At 45.3% G+C, this 27,563-nt stretch overlaps 1 protein-coding gene across 1 annotated transcript in view; it reads left to right on the plus strand.

The window, feature by feature from the left end:
- Positions 1 to 27,563, plus strand: part of LOC138284807 (uncharacterized) — a 353,976-nt gene that overhangs the window by 254,710 nt on the left and 71,703 nt on the right. Inside the window, exons 4-5 of the mRNA XM_069223976.1 lie at positions 19,803 to 19,870; positions 21,494 to 21,742. Of these exons, the coding sequence (XP_069080077.1) occupies positions 19,803 to 19,870; positions 21,494 to 21,742 (317 nt within the window). The remainder of the gene's footprint in view (positions 1 to 19,802; positions 19,871 to 21,493; positions 21,743 to 27,563) is intronic.

Here is a 27,563-nt window from a genome sequence, read left to right on the forward strand (position 1 = left end):
CTCTCAAACATAATTCATTAAATCACAGCAAAAGTTTTTTTCACAGGGTAAAAGCACCGTAGCAATACATTATTTATGTATAGTGTAACTAAAATCTGTTATCACCCTTTACACATTCTCCTTTTTGTTACCCTCAAATACTGCCATTCCCTGCAATGCATTTCAATGGGATGCTATCATGTATATTGGTCCCAAAATGGTTGCCAACCCTTTCTGTTTGAAGTGCTGAAAGACAATCAGATTTCACCATGAGATCTGTGCTTAGAATCCGCCCAGATATTTATATTTATCTTTCCTTTAATATCTCAAAAGCTACAGAAGGAGTTTAAATAAAATCACAAAAAGCACACTTAACTGGACCAAGAGGTAGCTTTCTGACAAATTTGGTTTAATTCCTTCCAGCAGTTTGGACTGTAGTCATGTTGAAAATTCCTATGGGAATTAATATGGGAAACACACTTTTTTGACACTCCTTTTTCTTAGCCCCTGCTTGAAGAATCGTCCTGAAACTTACCATGCACAATAAAACACAGTAGGACACTTTTTTAAGGAAATTTTTGTGAAGATTCGTCAAACTGCACCAAAGTAATAGGCAAGTCAGAAAACGCTTTTCCTATGGAAACTAGATCCTAACAATAACTACCTACTGGCGACTGCCCGGTGATATACATATATACTGAAAAAAGGGTTTCAGGATATTATAGTTTGGAAATAAAATTACAAAACCTTATAAAGTCACAAAAAAATCAAAGATTAGAGGGACATTATAGTTAGGTTATAATTGTACATGCACAAAACCATAGAAATTCAACAGTTGAAGTTATCTCAAGAAAATATAACTGGTGCCCTAAGTAACTATAACTGATGACCCCGCCATGCACAGTTTTAACATCTCTAATTTTATTTCAAATGTTGTAGTTATATTATGAATGATGTCACACAAGATGCAATTACTGATGTAATATATGGGATAAGTAGCAGAGCATGGCGAGGGAGACAGCCCCTAGAATGTTGAGTTTGAGTTCCAAAATGTCTGCCAACACATTCTGGTTGAAGTGTTGGCAGCCAATCAGATCTCAGCATGAGATCAGTCAGATCCACATCCCTAGATATTTATATTTATTTGTCACTTAATATTTCAAAAGCTACTAGACAGATTTGCACCAAAGCACAAAAATATATTTTTCTAGACCAAATTTTGCTTTCTACCAAACTTGGTGTAATTCTGTTCAACCGTACGGGCTGTAGTGGTGCTCAAAATACCTATGGAAAATTGCATCAGGAAAACACATTGTGGGACCCTTCCTTTTTCTCGGCCCCTGCTTGACAAATCACCTTGAAACTTTCAAAACAGCAGCCGAAGTAATTAGGTTACTTGTTTTGAAATTTCGTGAAGATTCATCAAACAGCACCAAAGTTATTGGAAAAACAAAAAACACTTTGTCTATGGGAATTAGGTCCTAACTATAACTACACACTGGCGACCCCCATATATATGTGTATATATATATATATACATATATATATATATATATATGATAAATATATATGATAAATATATATGTGTGTGTGTGTGTGTGGAGAGAGAGAGCGAGGGAGGGAGGGAGGGAGGGACAGCGAGAGAGAGAGAGATAGGCTGCTGTACCTCTTTCTTCATCTAGATAGCCTTGCAATTGAGAAAAAAGATTTGTATTTCTCTTGTCCACGAGGTATCAGTGGGGCCAATGGCGATTTGAAATCCAATGGTACAATTGATGAGACAGTTGATGTCATCTCAATTTCATGTTTGAGATCAACAGTTTATATATAACAAATAAAGGCTGAGGCAGTTGCACTCATCACAAACACAAATCTATGGAGACATTAAGCGCAATTTTAAGGCTGCATTACAACTTTCAACCTCTTGTGTATTGCCTCGGGTTTTTCCTTGCAAGGAAGACATATATGTGATATGTGATACATGGGATAATTTGTATTATTGGCAAATGCATGTGACAAGATAAATCATTTTGGGCTTGTAATACTGTCACTGATGTCAATCGTGAAATGAAACAATGTAACCTGTGAAGTCTTCAGGGGTGGTTTTCAGTGTTATATGTTACATCATGTATGATATCAAGAACACATACCCCCAGAGCCCTCAGGGTTCCACATTCGGCCATGACCAACAGGCTGTGGATACCCACGCTCTGGCACCATAGCCTACTGGATACGGATGTAAGCCATACCCAAAGGGCTGTTGGTGCAAAGTGTTTAAGGGGGTGATCCTATTACGGTGATTAGAAAACAAACACTATTTTGGGGGCTATTCAAGGTTTAAAAAGTGGATGACCCCCTTAAATATGTGGAAGTATTCTGTTTGTTAGGCATATGAATACCAGTAAAAAAGGATAATATCCACAACATGGGTGAGTTCAGAAATATGCTATTAGTCCTGCATGCTGAGAAAGATTATGGCCCTCATTCTGACCTTGGCGGGCGGCGGAGGCCGCCCGCCAAAGTCCCGCCGTCAGGTTACCGTTCCGCGGTCGAAAGACCGCGGCGGTAATTCTGACATTCCCGCTGGGCTGGCGGGCGGCCGCCTTCAGGCCGCCCGCCAGCCCAGCGGGAAAGAGGCTTCCACGATGAAGCCGGATCGGAATCGAGCCGGCGGAGTGGAAGCTGTGCGACGGGTGCAGTTGCACCCGTCGCGTATTTCACTGTCTGCGCAGCAGACAGTGAAATACATTTAGGGGCCCTCTTACGGGGGCCCCGCGACCCCCCCCTACCGCCATCCGGTTCCCGGCGGGCGGACCGCCGGGAACTGGATGGCGGTAGGGGGGGTCGGAATCCCGGGCTGTCGGCGGTGCTCCCGCCAACCGCGAGCCTGGCGGTCACAGACCGCCAGGCTCGTAATGAGGGCCTATGTCTATTATCACTTGATTGGTGATATTAAAACGGGCAGAGGTGTAGGTTGTGGAATTACTATATAATCACTAAAGGTGTGGGGTAGTAGGGGACCAAAAGTAAGACTGGGTCAGTCTTAAATCGGTGTTGGTTAGGTGGCTTTGGATCCTAACGCGGGGGAATCATTGTTGGAGAATATCCAGACAGGGGGGGTGCTGTGTAGTCCCACAGGGGAAGGGGGAGTCTCCCTTACGGACTAGGTGGCCTCACACACATAATAGTGTCATGCTTCATCATATGACCACCTAGCCCCACCCAAGCAAGATGATACTGCTTTGGCGGACTCAACCTCTTGGTTAAAAGAACCAGAGGGAGTACTGAAATTAAACTTACTGGATAGTTACTTAGATCCAGCTGAGGTGAGTAATAAAATTACCAAGCATGTCACTGATAGTTGCTGCTAGTTTTAATATAGGTGCATGCTGGTAAGACTAAAAGCAAGGGGAAAAGGCTCGTTGGAGAGTAATGTCTCCTGGAGTCTAAAATAAAAAATGGATGACCAACATGTTTCTGCCCTCACTAGGTGCTGGTAGGTCAGGGGCATTCGTCAGGGTCGGAGCACACGCAATAAGTGGGGTGCTCAAAGTGGATAATGAATGGCCTACCTGAACGGGTAGTTCACGGTGGGGTAGGTCAAGGGGTAGGGGGCGATTTGCCTCTGGTCTGGCTAATGCCGGGGAAGGGTTTTCCCTTTTAGTCACACTCACTCCAAAGGGAATACCATGGGGGGTACCTACATGCCGGAGCCAGGCCGCTGTGGAATTACTTCCAGTCCACAATGATTATAGCACACTGTCACAATCAGTGGATGATGTCGGTAATGATGTCATGATTGATGTAATATGTGAGGTCATAAGCACTGCATAAACAAGGCACACGTTATAATTAGTTGGCTAAACTATATCTGGTGAATTTCAGTGTTTTTTTCATTTTTTAAAGTTAGTTCTTGTTTCATTTCAACACTTAACTATACTGTAATCTTTGTTTTTTCAGTGAATTTCTGTTTTTTTTATTGTATGGTAAGGTCTAACTACCATACCTAAATATAACATCACTCTAACTAACACTATCACGACACACAAATCCACATGGCGGTCTTTCAACCGCGGTATTACATTGGAGGTACACACCGCTGTGCTCAAAATACACACACATTTACAAAACACACCCGCATTAGACGATTCAAAATACATACACCTGAGACACATACACACACCACTCCCACACAGCCATTACAATATAAAACACACACCCACATCACCCACAAACCCCCATGACAAAAAATACAGAAAGAAGGCCAGAGAGAGACACCACCAGCAAGTACAACAGCATCCACAGGCACATAACACCATCACCCACACAACTTCCACGCACCTCACACAACACACCACTACATATCACCACACTTATCACCACACACTCCACCCCACACATCACCTACACCACCCCATGGCACGGCAAAGACACCCCAGGTTCTCAGAGGAGGAGCTCAGGGTCATGGTGGAGGAAATCGCCCGGGTAGAGCCACAGCTATTCGGATCACAGGTGCAGCACACCTCAATTGCAAGGAAGATGGAGCTATGGCGAAGAATAGTGGACAGGGTCAACGCAGTGGAACAACACCCAGGAAATCGGGATGACATCAGGAAAAGGTGGTACGACCTACGGGGGAAGGTGCGTTCCGTGGTCTCAAGACACCACCAGGTGGTTCAGCGGACTGGCGGCGGACCCCCACCTCCTCCCCCACAACTAACAACATGGGAGGAGCAGGTCTTGGTGATTCTGCACCCTGAGGGCCTCGCAGGAGTAGCTGGAGGAATGAACTCTGGTAAGTCAAAGCTTTACTATTACATCCCCCACCCTACCTACATGCTATCACATACCCCCACCCTCACCCCCAGCACACCAACTCCTCACAAATGTCCCAATATCACAAACCACCCCTCCCAACACCAAGCCCTGCATGCAACAACAAAGCATGGACACCCATCACTAAAGCATGCACACTGCACATAGCCATACACCCCCCTAAACCATCATCACACAAGCTCCCACACAGGAATGCCAGCACTGGGGTACACGGTCACCCACCCATTGCACACCGTGGCACACCCAGATGCAATAATCATGCCTTTCCACCCCTGCAGGACCCCTACCCAACGTCACCAGACAGGAGGTTCCAGACATGTCCACTCCACCCACAGAAGAGGCCCACAGTGATGACAGCAGCTCTGTCCAACTGGATCTAGATGACCAGCCCGGACCATCGGGGACCTCTGGACAGTCGGTTCCCCTCACACAGGCACAGGCCACAACAGACCTTCCCCCCAATGGAAACACCAGCACAGCACCCACCCAGCGGGCCCATACCTCCGTCCCCAGGACACGTCAATCAGCTGTGTGTCCACCACTACAGGGAACCCAGGATAACCCACAACCCCAACAACAACAGGGACCTGCGGGCAGTGGCAGTGGGCACACGGTCCAGGGGACGGAGGCCCAGGAATACAGGGGAACTGGGAGGGCTGCCGTGCAACAGGGGGGGGGACAGGCTAAAGGAACCCACTCTCCACGAGGCCCTCTCCTCCATATTGGGAGCATACCACCACTCCCAGGAGATGATGGCAACGGTACTGGCCAAGTTTCAGGAGACCCAGCGCATGCAGGAGGAACAGTATTTGGGCTTCAGGGAGGAGCTCCGAACCATCAGCTCCACCCTGGGCACCATCGTAGGGGTGCTGAAGGAAGTACTCAACACCAGGAGGGACACTGTGGCACTACAAGGGGCCCCTGACACTAGCATGGACGATGAACTGCCCACCACCTCCGCCGGCGCTAGTGGACAGGACGCCCCGCCACAGGACCACCACACCAGCACCCTACCCCCTGCAGACGGAGAACCACCCCGCAAACGGTCCCTGAGATCCAGGAACAAGACAGAGCACGATGCCAAGACCCCGCCAAGAAATGAGACCACCCTGATTGTCATCCTACTGTCCCACTTTGTCACCCTGTCCATAATTAAACTGCCCCAGCTCCACTTCCTATGCCCATATGGGCAATGCACCTGTGAGACTAATAGACTGGACTCGTCCATGGACACTCCTCCGCCATCACCCCTCACCATTTAACTTCCCCTCCAATATTTTGCATTTAAATAAACACACCTAAAGCACAAAATGATCTGGATCTGTCTGTGATTTCGAAATAGTGTATTTACAATTACAGTGACAAAATGTTTTTGAAATAGTAATGTCAACATACCTATGTCACACAGCGGGGAATTTAAGCAGATGACACACAGTGGGACCCACATCTGTGAAACCGTAAGGGAAAGTGACAACTCAGTGGCCATACACTGGGTGAAAACGACAGACAGGATAGAGGTAGTAGTGTAAAAGTACATGCAGTAGGCAGGATTGTATTCTCACCTGTGTTTCACTGGAAATATTGCTGGATCACTGAGTCCCTGTTCTGCATGTCTTCTTCCTCTGCTTCATCCTCATCACTGTCCACAGGCTCCACAGCTGCATCAACACCGCCATCTGGACCATCCTCCTGCAGAAAAGGCACCTGTCGTCGCAAAGCCAAGTTGTGAAGCATACAGCAGGCCACGATGATCTGGCACACCTTCTTTGGTGAGTAGAATAGGGATCCACCTGTCAGGTGGAGGCACCTGAACCTGGCCTTCAGGAGGCCGAAGGTCCGCTCGATCACCCTCCTAGTTCGCCCATGGGCTTCATTGTAGCGTTCCTCTGCCCTGGTCCTGGGATTCCTCACTGGGGTCAGTAGCCATGACAGGTTGGGGTACTCAGAGTCACCTGCAAATGGCGAGGGACAACTGTTAGACACACACTAACCTGTAGGGATAACCCCAGACAACCATTACCACTGCCTTGCTTCTAGGGGCTCACCTAATAGCCACACACAGTGCCTCTGGAGTTGACCCATCACATAAGGGATGCTGCTATTCCGCAGGATGTAGGCGTCATGCACTGAGCCAGGGAACATGGCATTTACATGGGAGATGTACTGGTTTGCCAAACATACCATCTGTACATTCATAGAATGATAACTCTTCCGGTTTCTGTACACCTGTTCACTCCTGTGGGGGGGGACCAAAGCCACATGGGTCCCATCAATGGCACCTATGATGTTCGGGATATGTCCCAGGGCATAGAAATCACCTTTCACTGTAGGCAAATCCTCCACCTGAGGGAAAACGATGGAGCTCCGCTTTTGTTTCAGAAGGGCAGACAACACTCTGGACAACACGTTGGATAACATAGGCTGGGACATCCCTGATGCCATGGCCACTGTTGTTTGAAATGACCCACTTGCAAGGAAATGGAGCACTGACAGCACCTGCACTTGAGGGGGGATTCCTGTGGGATGGCAGAGTGCTGACATCAGGTCTGGCTCCAACTGGGTACATAGTTCCTGGATTGTGGCACGGTCAAACCTGTAGGTGATTATCAAATGTCGCCCCTCCATTGTCAACAGGTCCACCAACGGTCGGTACACTGGAGGGTGCCGCCATCTCCTCACATGTCCCAGCGGACGGTGCCTATGAAGGACAACAGCGAGCACAGAGTCAAACAACTCAGAGGTACGTACCCACAGTTTACACAGAACACCAATCATACACAAAAGGTGGCCTGTATGTGTGTTTAGGCTAGGCCTAGGTATGTGTGACGCAGTTGAAAATGAGGCCATGTGGGCCCCTGAAATGGTGGCTGCCTGACCTCTAAAGTGGGACAATGGGATGTGAGGTAACTGCGCTAGAGGGCCCCGCCAGCCCCAGCCCAGCTGCCCAGGAGGCCACCGCCAGCACAAGCCCAGCTGCCCAGGAGGGCCCCACCAGCCCCAGCCCAGCTGCCCAGGAGGCCACCGCCAGCACAAGCCCCGCTGGGCCATAAAGGACCGCCAGCGCAAGCCCCGCTGGGCCATGAAGGACCGCCAGCACAAGCACCGCTGGGCCATGAAGGACCGCCAGCACAAGCCCCGCTGGGCCATGAAGGACTGCCAGCACAAGCACCGCTGGGCCATGAAGGACCGCCAGCACAAGCCCTGCTGGGCCGTGAAGGACTGCCAGCACAAGCACCGCTGGGCCATGAAGGACCGCCAGCACAGGCACTGCTGGGCCGAGCACCACCAACTCAAGCACCGCTGAACAGGGCACCGCCAAATCAAGCACCGCTGAACAGGGCACCACCAAATCAAGCACCACTAGGCCGGCCACCGCCAACTCAAGCACCGCTGAACAGGGCACCGCCAAATCAAGCACCGATGAACAGGGCACCGCCAAATCAAGCACCACTGAACAGGGCACCGCCAACTCAAGCACCCCTAGCCCATGAGCGACAGGGGCACTGACGCAACTGGGTCCGTCAGGGGGTGAGTGATGCACTCTGGGCACCAGTCCCCCTCCAGAACCAGTGGAGACTGTCATCCACTACCTCTGTCCTTCACAGGATGAAGCACTCTGGGCACCAGTCCCCCTCCAGAACCAGTGGAGACTGTCATCCACTTGAGAGACTGTGGCTTTGCACTCCCCAGGATATGGCAGTGGGCAAGCCACCCACTGTAGAGAATTGAGAGACTGTGGCTTTGCACTCCCCAGGATTGAACAGTGGGCATTGAGCCCCCTCGTGGATCTGGCGTCATGCACTCATCTGGCTGAGGTGCCCCCCTTTCCTTCCCCCTGAGGTGCCTGTTGTATTTCTATCTGATGCCCCTGCAGTGTTCTCTCTGTTTTGATCGGGTATCGAGTGTGGGCCTCGCCCATGCATTTTGGGCCCAGTGGTCCACGAACTATAAATGGTGCAATATCTGGACTTGTATTATTGGTGTATATATTTGTTTATAGTGTATATATATTTTTGAGTAATGGATTTTAATATATTACTATGGTTACACTCATTTCCTTTTGTCTTTGCATTCTTCCGGGGGGTTTGGGGGGTGTAACTGTGATGTATCAACATGTATTAGTGTGTGTGTTGTAGTGGGTGAGGGTGGGGGTGTTGCGTGTGTGTGTGTCTGTTTTTTGCCTCCCCCTCCCCTGTGTCGTAGGTGCAGTACTCACTGTGGTCTTCGCCGCCGGCGTTAGTGCTCCTGGTAGAGGAGCAGGAAGATTTATTGAGTACTGTACCATGAGTGGCCAATCAGATGGTTGCTTTCACGACTTCAATTTCCAGTTTCACACAAATCGTACTTTTCAGATGTGATTAGGTTTACTATGAACAGTTTATTTTTCCCTTTTAACCTAAGATTATCTTGACAGGTTCAAGTAGCTAAGAGATTTTGTTGTTTTTATGTGTTGTAGTACCACAGTTTAAGTAAAATGGTACTTTGGTACGAATGACTCATAGTAAAACCACATCTGATTGGTTAGTGTATTCCTGCAGTCTGGAGAAGTTCCAGCCCCAATTCCTGCGTTAGGGGTTTGTCTATCAGTTGGTTCACACCTTGTGCAATCTGTACTTATATTTTATGGACCCATTCTTAGGAATTGGACCAAAAATATTTTACAGCATGGCATCAGAAGGAGAACCCTGAAACTCAGGACCATGACAATGTGGCAGGGGAAAGTAGTGGTCCACCAGAAAAAATAGTTTGGGTCTTCCTCAAAATTCCACCTAGGTAAAAGAGGGTCTCATGCAAAATCTATGACACAGAGTTCAGCAGACTACTTCCTTAGCATCTCAACGCATTGCATTCCGGCCAGTACAATTCTGCTAAAAGAGGAAGGAAAGAAAAGCAGGGTGAGTTTACATCTGACACTGCCATCCATCATGTGGTGGCTCTGGGAAATACACTTCCCCCAGATATCCTTCCCGCCCAACAGCAGGATTCTGAGCCACCTTTTGGTGGAACAGGAATGTTTTGTCTTGACTTAGGAAAATTATATCTGTCAGCAAACAGAGTACTAGTGCTCAAAAGAACCAGATGGTAGCTCTTCAGGCCACTTGTGAAAAAGTGATCCTTGTTTAAAAATATCTTCCCAAATTCTACACTCTGTTTTTCAGATATTTCTAATTTAATCCTAAAAAAAGAAAGGTTTAAAAAAAAAAAAAATGGTTAACGAAACAAAAAAATGATCCATTTTAGAACCATATTGATAGTTTGAAAAAAAAATACTATGAAATCACGTCTGCCTCTAACTGTAATTATATTACTACATACTTGAGTCTAAAAATAGTAATGTTTAATTTGGAAAAAGAGGTGACAATACGGGCACTGAAGTTATGCAAATCCAATAGTATTTTGCAAACCAACTTATTTACTAAGATGTTGGCTCACAAAATACTGGAATGTTAGTGGTTTGCAGTCCTACCTCCCACATCAATATTCATGAGGTAGTTTGTAACTTTCAATCGGCTCCAACTTGCTACCATCACACAAATGGTGACCTGTAGAGATCAGTGGGCCACAATGCCTGTGGCCACTTTGCCAAGGCCAGGCCCTGCGTCCAACCTCTGGGGGCTAGCCAATCTCCACTTTATATGTCCTCTGGCTACTCCGTGGTGAGTTGAACTGTAGTGAATCCTATTTAGTTTTAATTGAGACTCAGGAGATTAGCTGAGCCCTTTGGCTTGCAGGCCTGTGACCCTGTCACCTAGTGACTTTTAACCTACTTAGTGTGGTCTGTTTTAGTCCATTTATTTGATTATTTATTTTAAGATGGCTTCCATTGTTTATAGTTATAAAAGATTTGCATTATCAGTGCCACTCTATGAAGGCGTCACTATCAGCGTCATAGTAAAGTGATGTATGTAGGTATTCACATCATGTCTCTCTCACTTATGTGTGAAATGAACATAATGTACACTTGTTGGGGATTGTTTATATAATTGCTGCCAGAAGTCTGCCTCCTTATCAATTGTTTGGGAACATACCTGCGTCAGGGGTCCTACATGATCTGTATGAAAACATCTCACACAGGCAAAGGTTATCAGAGGGATTCCTTCAAGATGCCATCTATGCTGCATGTCACCTTGTTGCAGAACTCAGCCTTTGTGTCACCATCAAGTCTGACCTAGAGACTTCATTTCAAGGTAACAAGGGTTTGGAGGTGCTTCTCCTGGACAGGGTACTGACAGATTAGGTTCATCACACCTAGCTCTCATTAGGTTAGAGATTAGGTTCTCTATGCTAGGTATTTTACATTTCATGCTCATTGCAAGATTATGGGGGTCTCTGTATTTGTGACTCTTACCTTCCCAATTATGCTTCTTTTATTATTTGCTATCCTGATCAGTGCAGCTCATGCATTTATATTGAAAACTCTCCTGTATCTCTTTCATTGCCTTTGTGTGACTGAAACTCATTACTAATGTGAGAAAAGGGTAACTTCCATTCCACGATGACTCCCCTGAGATGTTGCAATCTAGAGTTCATGTGTAAGGCTGCCTGAAATCACATTTAACTGTTTAGGTTTTTGGTGAGGTACTGCTTGTGAGCCGGGGGGTTGGGCCAGCAGTTATGATTTGTTGTAGGTGTGACTCAGTCACCTACAAAAAAATGTGCTGTCATCCCTAAACCAGAAAACTCGCCTAGGAGCGAGACTCCAACTACAACAGAACTGCAGGGGCTGACCTCTGGCCAAGCCCTACCCTCAACCAGCCACTAGGTGGCCAACCACAGCAAAGCAAGGCCGTTTTTCCTTGCACAGTGGGGGCTGGCTACAGACTCCCCACCCAACCTGCTCTGTGGTGGCCAAACAATGGGCACAGCCTTCAGCTGTGTGCAGAGAGGGTTGGCTGCAGGGCCACACAGAGGCCTGGTTTCAGCGTGTGCCCACCCTGTCCACTAAAATGCCTTTTTTCATTTTTGATGACTAGAGGTTTGAGCCCCAGTGTCCTGTAAATGAAGCTGCAACATCAGATCAATTTTCTATTATGTTGCAATGAGCTAATTAGGTTCCTGTACCATTAATCCTAACCGGGAACTGCAGTGCTGAGTTGGCAGATGGAAGAAAAAGCTCTCACAATTAATCAGAAAGAGTATTGTTTTCAAATGTTGATTATGTGTGTACTACGGAACTGGTACACAAAGGTCCAGATAGCTCAAATGTTTTGCTAAGGGATAACCTGTTCATGTTCCAGACAAGCCCCTCTTTAAATTCTGATTTCTCAAATACAGCTAAACAACTTACACCAAATCATAAAGCACACTTGCAAAGTAAAGTTTTAACTTTGTGCCAATTTTGGTGTAATTCTGTTCAGTCTTTTTTTTTATATTAGACAGCAAACTTTCTTTTGGAAATAAAAATTGGAAATCACAATTTTGGAACCACACACCCTCTTCTTTTTGGTGGCCTCCACTTGACAGAGCCGCACAAAACTTTCCATGTTGGATACAAAGTGGATGAATTTGTTTTGGAAAATTTTGTACAGATTTATCAATATATATTACCAAGTGGTGGTAAAGGAAGTTTTATTTAGGACCTCGTTTCTTTAGAAAAATCATGTTTTACATGCCTATGTATCTGGCACCGGTTGATGAACCTTCACGAAAGTTTCTGAAAAAATACAATGCTCATGTCTACTGTTCTCTGTAAAGTTTTGAGGATATCTGTCAAGCAGGAGCCAAGAAAAAAGGGGGGTCCAAAAACATTTCTCCATGTTAATTTCCATTAAGATTTTGAACAGGAATAGTGGCCGAACTGCTGGATAAATTTGCAGTAAATTTGGCAGAAAACTACCTCTTGGTCCAGAAAGCTAACTTTTGGTGATTTGGTGTAAATCTGTTTTGTAATTTTTGAATTATTAAAGAAAATTCTAATTTATGTATATAGGGACACTGATCCTCCAAGGATCCTCATCAGACACTCCTCGGATTCGCAAATGCAAACGCCAACAGCAATGTTGTGATCGGATGGCCACAACCTGAGAGGAAAGTTGTGGCTGCCATTTTGTTCATCGGGACTCGGTTCCCAGAGGGGAAAAAAAGATAAAACGTGATAAAAAGGGTCAGGGTGGAGGTACTCTGACCCCATCGGACTAATGTGAGGGACCCCTTATGGGCAAGAAATTGTTCAAAATCTTTTTTTTTTTTTTTTTTTTTTTTACAACACGAGGAGCCACAGATCCTCCCCTGATCCTCACAATTCAAGTAGGTTCAGGTGCATTTGGGGAGGATTCCAGAATCCAGACCCCAATTAAAATAAAATATACACTCACTCAGAGATCCACACACCTACTCACACACTCATTCACACATTCACTTACACACCCACACAACCACTTGCACACCCATAAAGCCACTCACACACCCACTCACAGACTGACAAAACCACTGACACACCCACTCACAGACTGACAAAACCACTCACACACACACTCTCAGACTCACACAGCCACTCACATACCCACTCACTCACACAACCATACAGCCACACACACACCCATCCATGCAGCCAACCACACACCCACTCACAGACCCTCAGAACCACTCACACACCCACTCACAGAATCACACAACCAATTACACACCCACACAACCACTTACAACCCCATACAGCCACTCACACACATACTCACAGATCCTCAAAACCACTTACACACCCACTCACAGAGCCACACAGCTTTCACACACCCACTCACACACCCACTTACATACCCACACAACCACTCACACACCCATACAGCTACTCACACACTCACTCACAGACCCACAAAACCACTCACACACCACTCACACATCTACACACACAACCACTTATACACCCACTCACAGACCCACACAGCCAGTTACACACTCATGCAGCCACCACACACCCACATAACCACTCACACACACCCTCACACACCCAGGTTGCATGGACGTTATAGTTAGGTAATAGCATTAAAAACCATAGAAATTCACTGAAAAAAACAAATGGTACAGGGACTCTCTAGTAGAAATTCACTAAAAAACAAGGGTTACAGGGACATTATAGTTAGGCTCAGATTTCACTCATACAAAACCACTGAAATCCAGCAGTTATGTTTAGAGTTATTTCAAGTAATGAGAACTCGCGGCCTAAGGTAACTATGACTCGTGTTTCCCCATGAACTGCTAATTACTCACAATATTACAGCACTCATGATAACTTTTATAACTTCAATAAAAATATCAATGAAACAATAGAAGTCAAATTATAGAAGAAAAAACGGTGCATGGTGGGGACGCAAGTTATAGTTACCTTAGGCTGCAAGTTATAGTTACTTGAAATAACTCTAACAATAACTGCTGGATTTCAATGTTTTTGTATGAGTGAAATCTGAGCCTAACTATAACGTACCAGTAAACTTTGTTTTTTTAGTGAATATATATATATATATATATATATATATATATATACATATATTCACTTGAAAAACAAAGGTTAAAGGGACATTATATGAAAATGTAATTTAAAACATACCACTTCAAACAACCAAAACCATGGAAATTCACCAGTTATAGTTATCTCAAGTAACTATAACTCATGCCCAAAATTAAATACAACTCACATCCCTGCCATGCACAGTCTAGTCTTCAATGATAGAATTTCAGATGTCTCAGTGATTTTATCAATGATGTCGCAGAGCGTGTCATGAGTGGTCATAAGCAGTGTATTGCGATGGCATGAGTAATTTAGGTCATGAGTTATAACTACTTGAGATGACTAAACTGGTGGATTTCATTGGTTTTGCTTGTTACAAATAGTACATTTTAAGTGATATTTTCACCTAACTGTAACATCACATTAACCTATGTTTTTTTTTAGAAAATATCTTGGCTTTTTTAATGTAAAGTAAAATTATATTAGCATATTTAAAGTTAACTCCACATCTGCAGCCAGGCCGTGTGTCCAACCTCTTATGAACAGCCAACCCCATGCATGTAAAGCATTTGGCTTTTGCTTAGCATGAGGATAGTTGAAGGACCTTGCCTGTGGCCCTGCATCCAACCCCGACGGGCAGCCAACCCCATGCCACATGCAGCGTTTCTCCATATGCAGTGTGGAGTTGGCCAAGGGCAAGGCCCCACACCCAACCCCCACTGGTGCCTAAACGTTCCCTCAGTGCACGCAAGCCATATACAGCAGGGACTTGGGCACAGGGCCTGAACCCAAACGTCCTCTGGTGAGCATGGCTGATTATAAGTGATGTCATGTGAAGTAAAGCAGGACTACTGACTTTGTCAAACAGCCACAACAATAAACCATAAAAGTGGACCTATTGGGTTTCCGAGGGTGTCATGATATATCAACATATATAAAGCATATATAAAGCAATTCTTTTCTTTTTTTTTATCATAAAATCACCAATATTTATAATCAAATGTAGATTCCAATAATTCAAATATTGCAATGTTTAATAAAAGAGATTGTGTTAAACAAAATTATAAAGTTCTTGAAAAAATCAACACTTCTTTAAGTCTTTTCTAACAGTTTTCAGGCTTTAAAATGAAGCCATAGAGCCAACCACAAGGAGGCTCTGCATTACAGCTGAAGAGCATAGAGCTCCTAAAAGAGGTGCTTTAAAACAATACAGTAAGCTCTCCTGGTGTCATGGACTAATTAACCCAGGAGACTTACTGTTTTTTTAATGTTGGCGGGGGTGGCTGCTGCACTCCCTCCAGCATCCCACAAAATTAAAAATGAGGCTTGGTGGTGCCTCTCCCAGTTCTAGGGGCAACATCAAGCTCAAATATAATATAATATAAACAAAAATCTCTTGCAGGGCATTGTGCCGCACTTCTTAAAGGAACAGGGAATAATAAAAGAATGGCTTCTTCCGCTCATTTATTATTTAGCTTATATATTTTTGCTGGTGTCCTGGTGGGCTGAAGGAGAAGCAGCAGGGCTGCCACTGGTTCCCCAGCCAGTATCCCTCTTGGATACCAGCTGGAGCCAGCATTTTGCCCACCCAGAGCACCCACAACTCAATTTTGGTTGGGCGGGGGGGATATCCCCAGGTGCTTCTTTTTGAGAGGGATGGCATTTTTTTTATTTGTAATGGGTGCCTGTTAGACCTGGCATCCTTGGTGTGGTTTCTCCTAACATTTTGTCTTCTGACCTCCTGTTTTTCTAACTCATTCTCGTTGACATTTAGGATTCTGGGCACTTTACCACTGCTGGCCAGTGCTAAAGTGCAGTGCCTCTGTACTCTAAACAGTGTAATATTGGCTTCTCCACAATTGGCATACTTAATTTACTTGTAGGTCCCTAGTAAAGTGCACTATATATGCCAAGGGCCTGTAAATTAAATGGTACTAGTGGGTCTCCAGCACTGATTGCTCCACCCACTACAGTAGCCTCTCGAATATGTCTCAGGCCCGCCACTGCAAAGCCTGTGTGTGCAGTCTTAAACTGGCATTTCGATCTCTCTCGAGTGAACCTCCTTGCCATGCCCAAGCCTTCCTTTTTACTACACGTAAGTCACCCCTAAGGTAGGCCCTGCTCAGCCCCAAAGGCACAGTGCAGGGTATTTAAAAAGTTGGACTTGTGCTTTTAAGTTTAACATGCCCAGGCAGTGAAAAAATCTTAAATTCATTTTTAATTATTGCAAGGCCTATCTCTCCCATAGGATAACATTGGGATTACCTTAAAATATCTTTGAAGTGCAATTTCCAATTGGGGGAAAAGATGGAAATGTGGAGTTTGGTGTCCCTGGACTCATAATTTAAAACCACAACTTATGGTGAAGTTTGATTTTAAATTGTATTTTAAATTGTATGTCCGAAAATGACACTTTTAGAAAGGTGTCATTTTCGTACTTTAACTATTCTGTTCCTCTGCCTGTCTCTGAATACGCGTATGGGGTTATTCACAGCTGGGCTTTGTGCATTCCCTCTAGACAACCACACACAAAGGAAGCTTGGGTGTGACATTTGCATCTTGATGGCCCATCACCAGGCTGATGGGCCTTCCTGGGCTATATGGGTGGGAGGTGCTGACACACCTGAATAGGACTGTGCCTCTCCTCAAACATATGGCTGCAAAACCACCTGTAGAATGCCTTGAGCCAGGGAAGGCAGGGCAGGGACCTTGTGGACTTCAGAGGACTGCCTAGAGGTTTCCCCCACCTTCCACAACCTGGGCACCAAAATATAAATACTGGACGCCAAACCCCAACAAATCAGATCTCTAATGGAACCAAGGGTAGTCTAACAGGAAGGAGGACTGCTGTGCTGCCAGGAGGGACTGTCACTCTGCAGCTGCATTGCTGTGTTGGCATACTGCTTGCTGTACTGTAGGAAGGACTGCCACTTTACTACTTGCTTTGCTGTGCTGGCCTGCTGCTTCTGGCCTGCAGTGAGAGGATCTGGGCTTGCTTTCTACATCCTTGAACCCAAGAATCTCCAAAGGCTTGTTACCTTGCCCCCTGTTCTCCTCCAGTCTCTGGGACATCAACGATGGCTAGCATCTCTCCTGGTTCTGCTGGACTCTGCCATCTGTGAGTTCTACCCTTGTGTGAGGTGCCCCTCTCCAATCATGGGTCTTAGAAGTGGATTCTGCAGCTACAACCTGCAAAAAGCAACACATTGCTTCGAGGGCGAGAGGAAAATTGACACATTGCTCATTGACGGTGATGCAGTGGCTGCCCAACGACAGCTGATACACAGACTGCGCTGCCCAACAATGATGCTCAGCTCAGCCTGATGACAATGCATTAACATTCACGGAGCCCAACGACGACATTGTGCCCCAAGTAAAGTAGAAATATTGACACATTGTGCCCTCGCTGTTGATGCATTGCTCCATCAAAGGTACTGTTTTCAGCAGACCCTGCGAGTGTTCTCTATCAGGCCTACCTTCCATCATGGTCAGCCTGGAGTTTGGGTTTACACCCGTCCCTCGCAACCTCAAGTCACCTTTTGACTGCTGTTGCCTTTTAAGCACTGTTTTCACATTTAGGGGCATATTTAAGAGCCCCTAGCACCACCTTAGCGCCGCCATAGCATCATTTTGTTTACGCTAAGGAGCCCGCAAAAATGGCACAGTGAAATTTAACAGATTTTACTGCACCATTTTTGGCATCATTTTTAACACCTGCTCATAACAGGCGTTCAAATGACACTCCCATAGAAACCTATGGGCCTCCTTGCACTTTGCTACAATAGCATCAAGATTTTTGATGCTAGTGTAGCAAAGCGCCACAATAGCGTCAAAAATGTTGATGCTTTTGTGCTAACGACCACCATGGTTTGCAGTATTATAAATACAGTGCAACCATGATGTCATTAGGCGCCGGTAGGGGAGCGCACAAAAAGTGGCGCATCAGCCATGGGCCTTAATTTTTTTTAATTCATATCTCGACTTATACTTATTGGATTTTTGTCATTTAGGTCCTGTTTTACTCAAATAAATTTCTCTTTTTTCTAAACTATGGCGTCTTCTTGTCATGTTTCCACTGCGTTACAGTAATTTAAGTATTTTACAAATACTTTACACATTGCCTCTGAAGTTAAGACTGCTTCGTGCCAAGCTATCTGAGGGTGAGCACAGTTTAATTTAGGGTGTATCTCTGACTCACCCTGATTAGGATTGTGGTCCCTACTTGGACAAGGTGCATATCTCTGTAAACTAGAGACCCAGTTTCTAAAAGTGCACCAGTGCACACCCAGGCACCCTGAATGCTGGGCATGTTGGAGGATGTGGCAAGAGCCCTATGGCCTCTACCAGCTCTCCAGCCAACACTATACTGAGAGCTGGCAAATGCTGGCACCTTTCCTTTGCTCCCATCTGGTCGGGAGCAGCATTTATTTTCTGCATCTGCCGGGCAGGAGCAAAGTCCTATTCCCTTCCAGGGAAAGTGTGGGCAGGATATGGCAACACTCTCCCAGGCAGGGAACCACAGTGTCCCATGAGTGGATTCCCGGAACATTGTTAAGAATAAGGCCCCGGTGATGGGGTCCCCACGACCAGTATCAGCACAGGGAGGGGGGCTTGCACCCGCTCCGTTTTTAAAATAAATTTGCCTCCAAGGATGCGGTCCCCAGGGCTTGAACAAGCTTAGGGAGGAGGAAAACGAGCACCCCTCCCCTTTTTCAAAAATTGGCCCCAGAGGGTAGGGTCCTCAGAGGCCTAAAGTGACACTGATACGTCCGTAGGAAATACCTGAGCCACTCCCCTTTATTTCATATTCGGCTTCAGGGGATGAGGTCCCTGGGTCCTCATTGAGACATGGGGGTGGGGTGTGCATTGGCCCTCTCCCCTTATTATTACATCAGCCCCAGGGGAGAGAGGTCCCCAAGGCCTCCTAGAGGCTCAGGGAGGGAGGTCTCACACACCTCCCCAAAATACCAAAATTTGCTCAGCCCCTGGGCCTGGACTACCGCAAAGTAATTTTTTTTTTTAAGTGTGCTTTTCTATGTATACATCTTGCCTTGGAGTTCACTAATCTTATAAAGGAACTCGACCTTCGGCCTTGTTCTTCTGTATGGTTTTGGAATTACTCAGTGACTTACAGTATCTTTATAATGTACAGCAGGGCGGACTTTATCCCTTATACATTGATTATTAATTCACACAAACTTCCAGCGTCCCTATCCTGAAATATTCAGGGAATAATAATAATAAAAAATAAAAAAATCCAACTAAAAGAGGGAGCATCGTTCCCTTCACCCAGATCAGAATTTGAGTTATATATATGACATCTGCTTCTTAAGGAGCTTAGAAACAGCAGCAATGTGGGATGAAATACTACATTAAAACGCATAATTATACATATGCACATAAAAGAAAAGCAGAGTAATGAGCTGCAACCCCCAGATGTTTTCCCGAACATGATTGGCTAGGCTAAAATTTGAAAATGTGAGGATGCTGTCAAAGTTGGAAAGAATATGTTGCTTAATTTTTTTTTTGCTTTCTGTGTCTGCAGAGCTAAGCAGTACGATGGTATCGAATTTAACAACTATGAACACCAGCACAGAAAACGCTTGGATACCAGTGAGTAAAAAACATGAATGCACATTTTGTAAGAATGTTCGCATTAAGGCATCGCACTCTATGCTTTTAGGATCGGGACAGATGTATCAGGTGTGAATCCCACCGCTACACCCCACCATGTCCTTCTCAGCTCCACCACCCAGCTGGGTTAAGCGATGCTGACCTTTATAAAGTATGTGAAGCCAATTATAATTGGACCCGATTTTGGCCAAAACAATGCTGGTAAGAGAAGGTACCCGTAGCACTTTAGAGACTGATCTAGAAAATCAGAAAATAATTCCCACACAGATTGAGATTCAAAGCACAGGCTCGAAGTCCTAACTTAACAAATCTACTGTAGAATTTCATCGTGAATTTCAAAAGCCAAATCTCGACGCAGCTTGGGCCCCAAGAGACGTGTTTCTCTTTCTCGCCATGTCCATATAAAGGAGACAGTCTCTTGACTGGTGTGCAGCACAGATCAGACAGTTAGATTTTCTCGAGGTCCGAGGACGATTCATGCAAAACATCTTAGTCAACACAAATTTGAAAAATTATCTAGCTATGGCTCTATCAAAAGTAACGGTTGGTACCTAGAAACTAAAGCAAATAGACATAACAATAAGTGACATGGTTAATACCTGTCCTCAATATGGTTCAGCAAGCTCTGGCAGTCTTCATCAATAGGACATCAGTTCGGTCAGCGATGCATCAGGATTCAGCATTAAAGTTTAGAAAAAGCAAAGTTTCCTCATGCAGTTTGAAAAGGAATAGCTAAACTCTCAAAAAGGAATGGGGAGAGAATGGCCTGTTTCCTCTCGGTGCGGTCAGGTTAAGTTAGAGTCTGAAAACTACTTCCCATGTCCTAATTGGTCAGGGGATCGCATGTTTTCATTTAGTCCAATGAAATTAAAACCTCAAATCTACAACCCTCACTACTACACAGTTAACATGTCGATGATTGGTTCCTCATCTCCTGTTCCCATAGTTTGGCTTGTCTGGTATCAAATAAAAAACTATGCCATATGTACCCTTGCTTCTCTTTACGTTTTACATTTGCATCACATGGGTCAGCAGTTCATTCCCACACCTTGAAGACCACTGTTCAAAGTACCAGTTCAACTCACTCATTAAGCAGACGATTGCAAGCCTGAGTTTAAAGTACATAAGCAACTTTTGAAAAATATACCGGCCGACCTTGCTTTTTTAGGTCAGGCTGGATGAAACTATAGCTCCTAGAAGTCGTTGGATGAGTCAGTCACCCTAGAGCATAAAGTCAGCTAAGAAAGCTTGCCTCTGAGGTTGTTAGTTCCTGCTTTTTGAGATTTCCCTGAAAGTGGAGGTGAATTTTCTGCTAGTGGAAAACAAGAGATAGTGATGTTTGGTCACCAGACATAAAAGCGTACCAATCAACATTGAAACCGTTATAGTAATAGAATCCCTTCGAGAATTAAGCTGAAAATTGAATTTTATAATGGGGGAAATGGACACTTGCTTTAACCACTATTTCATTAATTGAGGGCTTAGCATCAGATAGTAGTATTGGGTATTCGTTTAACAGTACATCCTTTTTGATCAAGGACACTGCACCACTTATCTTTCTAATCACCTGAAACACCTGTGGTTTGTGTCATCTTTCTACAGTTAAAGTGTTGGAACTTTCATTGCAATGGGGCTCAATGTTACCAGAATGAAAGTACATATATGCATAACTCCATGATGAATTCCTCCACTAATTCCACCACGATGTCCCCAATGAAATCTTCAATGATGCCCCCGATGAACACTTCCATGATGCCCCCGATGAACACTTCCATGATGCCCCCGGTGAACGAATCCATGATGTCTCAGATGAAAAACGCAATGAATTGTGACCCTGACTCCTTCTGTGAGGTAAGTGCCATTCTAGTTTTGAATCCTAGGTACTCTGCTTGAGAAACAACTTGTGTTTTGGTGTGTATGAGAGGAAGAGGTGTATGATACATCCTTAATTCTTATTAACTCGCTGTAACTCACCTCAATTTTGAACACTCAATTTTACTAAAATTAGCTGTAACTACAACAATAATACTGTTAGACCTGGCAGCCTTGCTATGGTTTTCTCTAACTTTTTGCATTCAGACCACATGTTTTAGATGACTTCGTATCTGTTGGCTTTAACCCCTTCGCTGCCAGGCCTTTTCCCCCTCCTGTGGCAGGCCTTTTTTTACCTATTTGGGGCAGTTCGCGCTTAGGCCCTCATACCTTTTTGTCCACATAAGCTAACCAAGCCACATTTGCGTCCTTTTTTTCCAACATCCTAGGGATTCTAGAGGTACCCAGACTTTGTGTGTTCCCCTGAAGGAGGCCAAGAAATTAGCCAAAATACAGTGAACATTTCGTTTTTTTAAACAAAATAGGAAAAAGGGGCTGCAGAAGAAGGCTTGTGGTTTTTCCCTTGAAAATGGCATCAACAAAGGGTTTGCGGTGCTAAACTCAGCAGCTTCCCAGCTTTCAGGAACAGGCAGACTTGAATCAGAAAACCCAATTTTTCAACACAATTTTGGCATTTTACTGGGACATACCCCATTTTTGCAATTTTTTGTGCTTTCAGCCTCCTTCCAGTCAGTGACAGAAATGGGCATGAAACCAATGCTGGATCCCAGACACCTAAACATTTCTGAAAAGAAGACAAAATTCTGAATTCAGCAAGGGGTCATTTGTGTAGCTCCTACAAGGGTTTCCTACAGAAAATAACAACTGAAAAAGACAAATATTGAAATTGGGGTGAAAAAAACATACATTTTTCTCTACGTTTTACTCTGTAACTTTCCCCTGCAATGTCAGATTATCGAAAGCAATAGACCGTTACGTCTGCTGGACTCCTCTGGTTGCGGGGATATATAGGGCTTGTAGGTTCATCAAGAACCCTAGGTACCCAGAGCCAATAAATGAGCTGCACCCTGCAGTGCGTTTTCATTCTATACCGGGTATACAGCAATTCATTTGCTGAAATATAAAGAGTAAAAAATAGCTATCAAGAAAACCTTTGTATTTCCAAAAAGGGCACAAGATAAGGTGTTGAGGAGCATTGGTTATTTGCACATCTCTGAATTCCGGGGTGACCATACTAGCATGTGAATTACAGGGCATTTCTCAAATAGATGTCTTTTTTACACACTCTCCTATATTTGGAAGGAAAAAATTTAGAGAAAGACAAGGGGCAATAACACTTGTTTTGCTAATCTATGTTCCCCCAAGTCTCCCGATAAAAATGATACCTCACTTGTGTGGGTAGGCCTAGCACCCGCGACAGGAAACACCCTAAAATGCAACGTGGACACATCCCATTTTTTTAAAAGAAAACAGAGGTGTTTTTTGCAAAGTGCCTACCTGTAGATTTTGGCATCTAGCTCAGCCGGCACCTAGGGAAACCTACCAAACCTGTGCATTTTTTAAAACTAGAGACCGAGGGGAATCCAAGATGGGGTGACTTGTGGGGCTCTGAACAGGTTCTGTTACCCAGAATCCTTTGCAAACCTCAAAATTTGGCTAAAAAAACACATGTTCCTCACATTTCTGTGGCAGAAAGTTCTGGAATCTGTGAGGAGCCACAAATTTCCCTCCACCGAGCGTCCCCCAAGTCTCCCAATAAAAATTATACCTCACTTGTGTGGGTAGGCCTAGCGCCCGCGACAGGAAATGCCCCAAGGCGCAACGTGGACACATCCAATTTTTTGAAAGAAAACAGAGGTGTTTTTTGCAAAGTGCCTACCTGTAGATTTTGGCCTCTAGCTCAGCCGGCACCTAGCGAAACCTACCAAACCTGTGCATTTTTTAAAACTAGAGCCCTAGGGGAATCCAAGATGGGGTGACTTGTGGGGCTCTGACCAGGTTCTGTTACCCAGAATCCTTTGCAAACCTCAAAATTTGGCTAAAAAAACACATGTTCCTCACATTTCTGTGGCAGAAAGTTCTGGAATCTGAGAGGAGCCACAAATTTCCTTCCACCCATCGTTCCCCCAAGTCTCCCGATAAAAATGATACCTCACTTGTGTGGGTAGGCCTAGCGCCCGCGACAGGAAATGCCCCAAAGCGCAACGTGGACACATCCAATTTTTTGAAAGAAAACAGAGGTGTTTTCTACAAAGTGCCTACCTGTGGATTTTGGCCTTTAGCTCAGCCGGCACCTAGGGAAACCTACAAAACCTGTGCATGTTTGAAAACTAGAGACCTAGGGGAATCCAAGATGGGGTGACTTGTGGGGCTCTGACCAGGTTCTGTTACCCAGAATCCTTTGCAAACCTCAAAATGTGGCGAAAAAAACACTTGTTCCTCACATTTCTGTGGCAGAAAGTTCTGGAATATGAGAGGAGCCACAAATTTCCCTCCACCCAGAGTTCCCCCAAGTCTCCTGATAAAAATTATACCTCACTTGTGTGGGTAGGACTAGCGCCCACGAAAGGAAATGGCCCAAAACACAACGTGGACACATCACATTTTTTCATTGAAAACAGTGCCTACCTGTGGATTTTGGCCTGTAGCTCAGCCGGAACCTGGGGAAACCTAGCAAACCAGCGCATTTTTGAAAACTAGAAACCCAGGGGAATCCAAGATGGGGTGACTTGCGGGGCTCTGACCAGGTTATGTTACCCAGAATCCTTTGCAAACATCAAAATTTGGCCCAAAAATACTTTTTCCTCTCATTTCGGTGGCAGAAAGTTCTGGAATCTGAGAGGAGCCACAAATTTCCTTCCACCCAGCGTTCCCCCAAGTCTCCCGATAAAAATGATACCTCACTTGTGTGGGTAGGCCTAGGGCCCGCGACAGGAAATGCCCCAAAGCGCAACGTGGACACATCCAATTTTTTGAAAGAAAACAGAGGTGTTTTTTGCAAAGTGCCTACCTGTAGATTTTGGCCTCTAGCTCAGCCGGCACCTAGGGAAACCAACCAAACCTGTGCATTTCTGAAAACTAGAGACCTAGGGGAATCCAAGATGGGGTGACTTGTGGGGCTCTGACCAGGTTCTGTTACCCAGAATCCTTTGCAAACCTCAAAATTTGGCTAGAAAAACACATGTTCCTCACATTTCTGTGGCAGAAAGTTCTGGAATCTGAGAGGAGCCACAAATTTCCTTCCACCCAGCGTTCCCCCAAGTCTCCCGATAAAAATGATACCTCACTTGTGTGGGTAGGCCTAGGGCCCACGACAGGAAATGCCCCCAAAGCGCAACGTGGACACATCCAATTTTTTGAAAGAAAACAGAGGTGTTTTTTGCAAAGTGCCTACCTGTAGATTTTGGCCTCTAGCTCAGCCGGCACCTAGGGAAACCTACCAAACCTGTGCATTTTTGAAAACTAGAGACCTAGGGGAATCCAAGATGGGGTGACTTGTGGGGCTCTGACCAGGTTCTGTTACCCAGAATCCTTTGCAAACCTCAAAATTTGGTTAAAAAAACACATGTTCCTCACATTTCTGTGGCAGAAAGTTCTGGAATCTGAGAGGAGCCACAAATTTCCTTCCACCCAGCGTTCCCCTAAGTCTCCCGATAAAAATGATACCTCACTTGTGTGGGTAGGCCTAGCGCCCGCGACAGGAAATGCCCCAAAGCGCAACGTGGACACATCCAATTTTTTGAAAGAAAACAGAGGTGTTTTTTGCAAAGTGCCTACCTGTGGATTTTGGCCTCTAGCTCAGCCGGCACCTAGGGAAACCTACCAAACCTGTGCATTTTCTAAAACTAGAGACCTAGGGGAATCCAAGATGGGGTGACTTGTGGGGCTCTGACCAGGTTCTGTTACCCAGAATCCTTTGCAAACCTCAAAATGTGGCTAAAAAAACACTTGTTCCTCACATTTCTGTGGCAGAAAGTTCTGGAATATGAGAGGAGCCACAAATTTCCCTCCACCCAGAGTTCCCCCAAGTCTCCCGATAAAAATGATACCGCACTTCTGTGGGTAGGACTAGCGCCCATGAAAGGAAATGGCCCAAAACACAACGTGGACACATCACATTTTTTCATTGAAAACAGTGCCTACCTGTGGATTTTGGCCTGTAGCTCAGCCGGCACCTGGGGAAACCTAGCAAACCAGCGCATTTTTAAAAACTAGAAACCCAGGGGAATCCAAGATGGGGTGACTTGCGGGGCTCTGACCAGGTTATGTTACCCAGAATCCTTTGCAAACATCAAAATTTGGCCAAAAAAACACTTTTTCCTCTCATTTCGGTGGCAGAAAGTTCTGGAATCTGAGAGGAGCCACAAATTTCCTTCCACCCAGCGTTCCCCCAAGTCTCCCGATAAAAATGATACCTCACTTGTGTGGCTAGGCCTAGGGCCCGCGACAGGAAATGCCCCAAAGCGCAACGTGGACACATCCAATTTTTTGAAAGAAAACAGAGGTGTTTTTTGCTAAGTGCCTACCTGTAAATTTTGGCCTCTAGCTCAGCCGGCACCTAGGGAAACCTACCAAACCTGTGCATTTTTTAAAACTAGAGCCCTAGGGGAATCCAAGATGGGGTGACTTGTGGGGCTCTGACCAGGTTCTGTTACCCAGAATCCTTTGCAAACCTCAAAATTTGGCTAAAAAAACACATGTTCCTCACATTTCTGTGGCAGAAAGTTCTGGAATCTGAGAGGAGCCACAAATTTCCTTCCACCCAGCGTTCCCCCAAGTCTCCCGTTAAAAATGATACCTCACTTGTGTGCGTAGGCCTAGCACCCTCGACAGGAAATGCCCCAAAGCGCAACGTGGACACATCCAATTTTTGGAAAGAAAACAGAGGTGTTAGGTGTTTTTTGCAAAGTGCCTACCTGTGGATTTTGGCCTCTAGCTCAGCCGGCACCTAGGGAAACCTACCAAACCTGTGCATTTTTTAAAACTACAGACCTAGGGGAATCCAAGATGGGGTGACTTGTGGGGCTCTGACCAGGTTCTGTTACCCAGAATCCTTTGCAAACCTCAAAATTTGGCTAGAAAAACACATGTTCCTCACATTTCTGTGGCAGAAAGTTCTGGAATCTGAGAGGAGCCACAAATTTCCTTCCACCCAGCGTTCCCCCAAGTCTCCCGATAAAAATGATACCTCACTTGTGTGGGTAGGCCTTGGGCCCACGACAGGAAATGCCCCCAAAGCGCAACGTGGACACATCCAATTTTTTGAAAGAAAACAGAGGTGTTTTTTGCAAAGTGCCTACCTGTAGATTTTGGCCTCTAGCTCAGCCGGCACCTAGGGAAACCTACCAAACCTGTGCATTTTTGAAAACTAGAGACCTAGGGGAATCCAAGATGGGGTGACTTGTGGGGCTCTGACCAGGTTCTGTTACCCAGAATCCTTTGCAAACCTCAAAATTTGGTTAAAAAAACACATGTTCCTCACATTTCTGTGGCAGAAAGTTCTGGAATCTGAGAGGAGCCATAAATTTCCTTCCACCCAGCGTTCCCCCAAGTCTCCCGATAAAAATGATACCTCACTTGTGTGGGTAGGCCTAGCGCCCGCGACAGGAAATGCCCCAAAGCGCAACGTGGATACATCCAATTTTTTGAAAGAAAACAGAGGTGTTTTTTGCAAAGTGCCTACCTGTGGATTTTGGCCTCTAGCTCAGCCGGCACCTAGGGAAACCTACCAAACCTGTGCATTTTCTAAAACTAGAGACCTAGGGGAATCCAAGATGGGGTGACTTGTGGGGCTCTGACCAGGTTCTGTTACCCAGAATCCTTTGCAAACCTCAAAATG

The sequence above is a fragment of the Pleurodeles waltl genome, chromosome 3_1, assembly GCF_031143425.1.
Source record: "Pleurodeles waltl isolate 20211129_DDA chromosome 3_1, aPleWal1.hap1.20221129, whole genome shotgun sequence".
NCBI lineage: Eukaryota > Metazoa > Chordata > Amphibia > Caudata > Salamandridae > Pleurodeles > Pleurodeles waltl.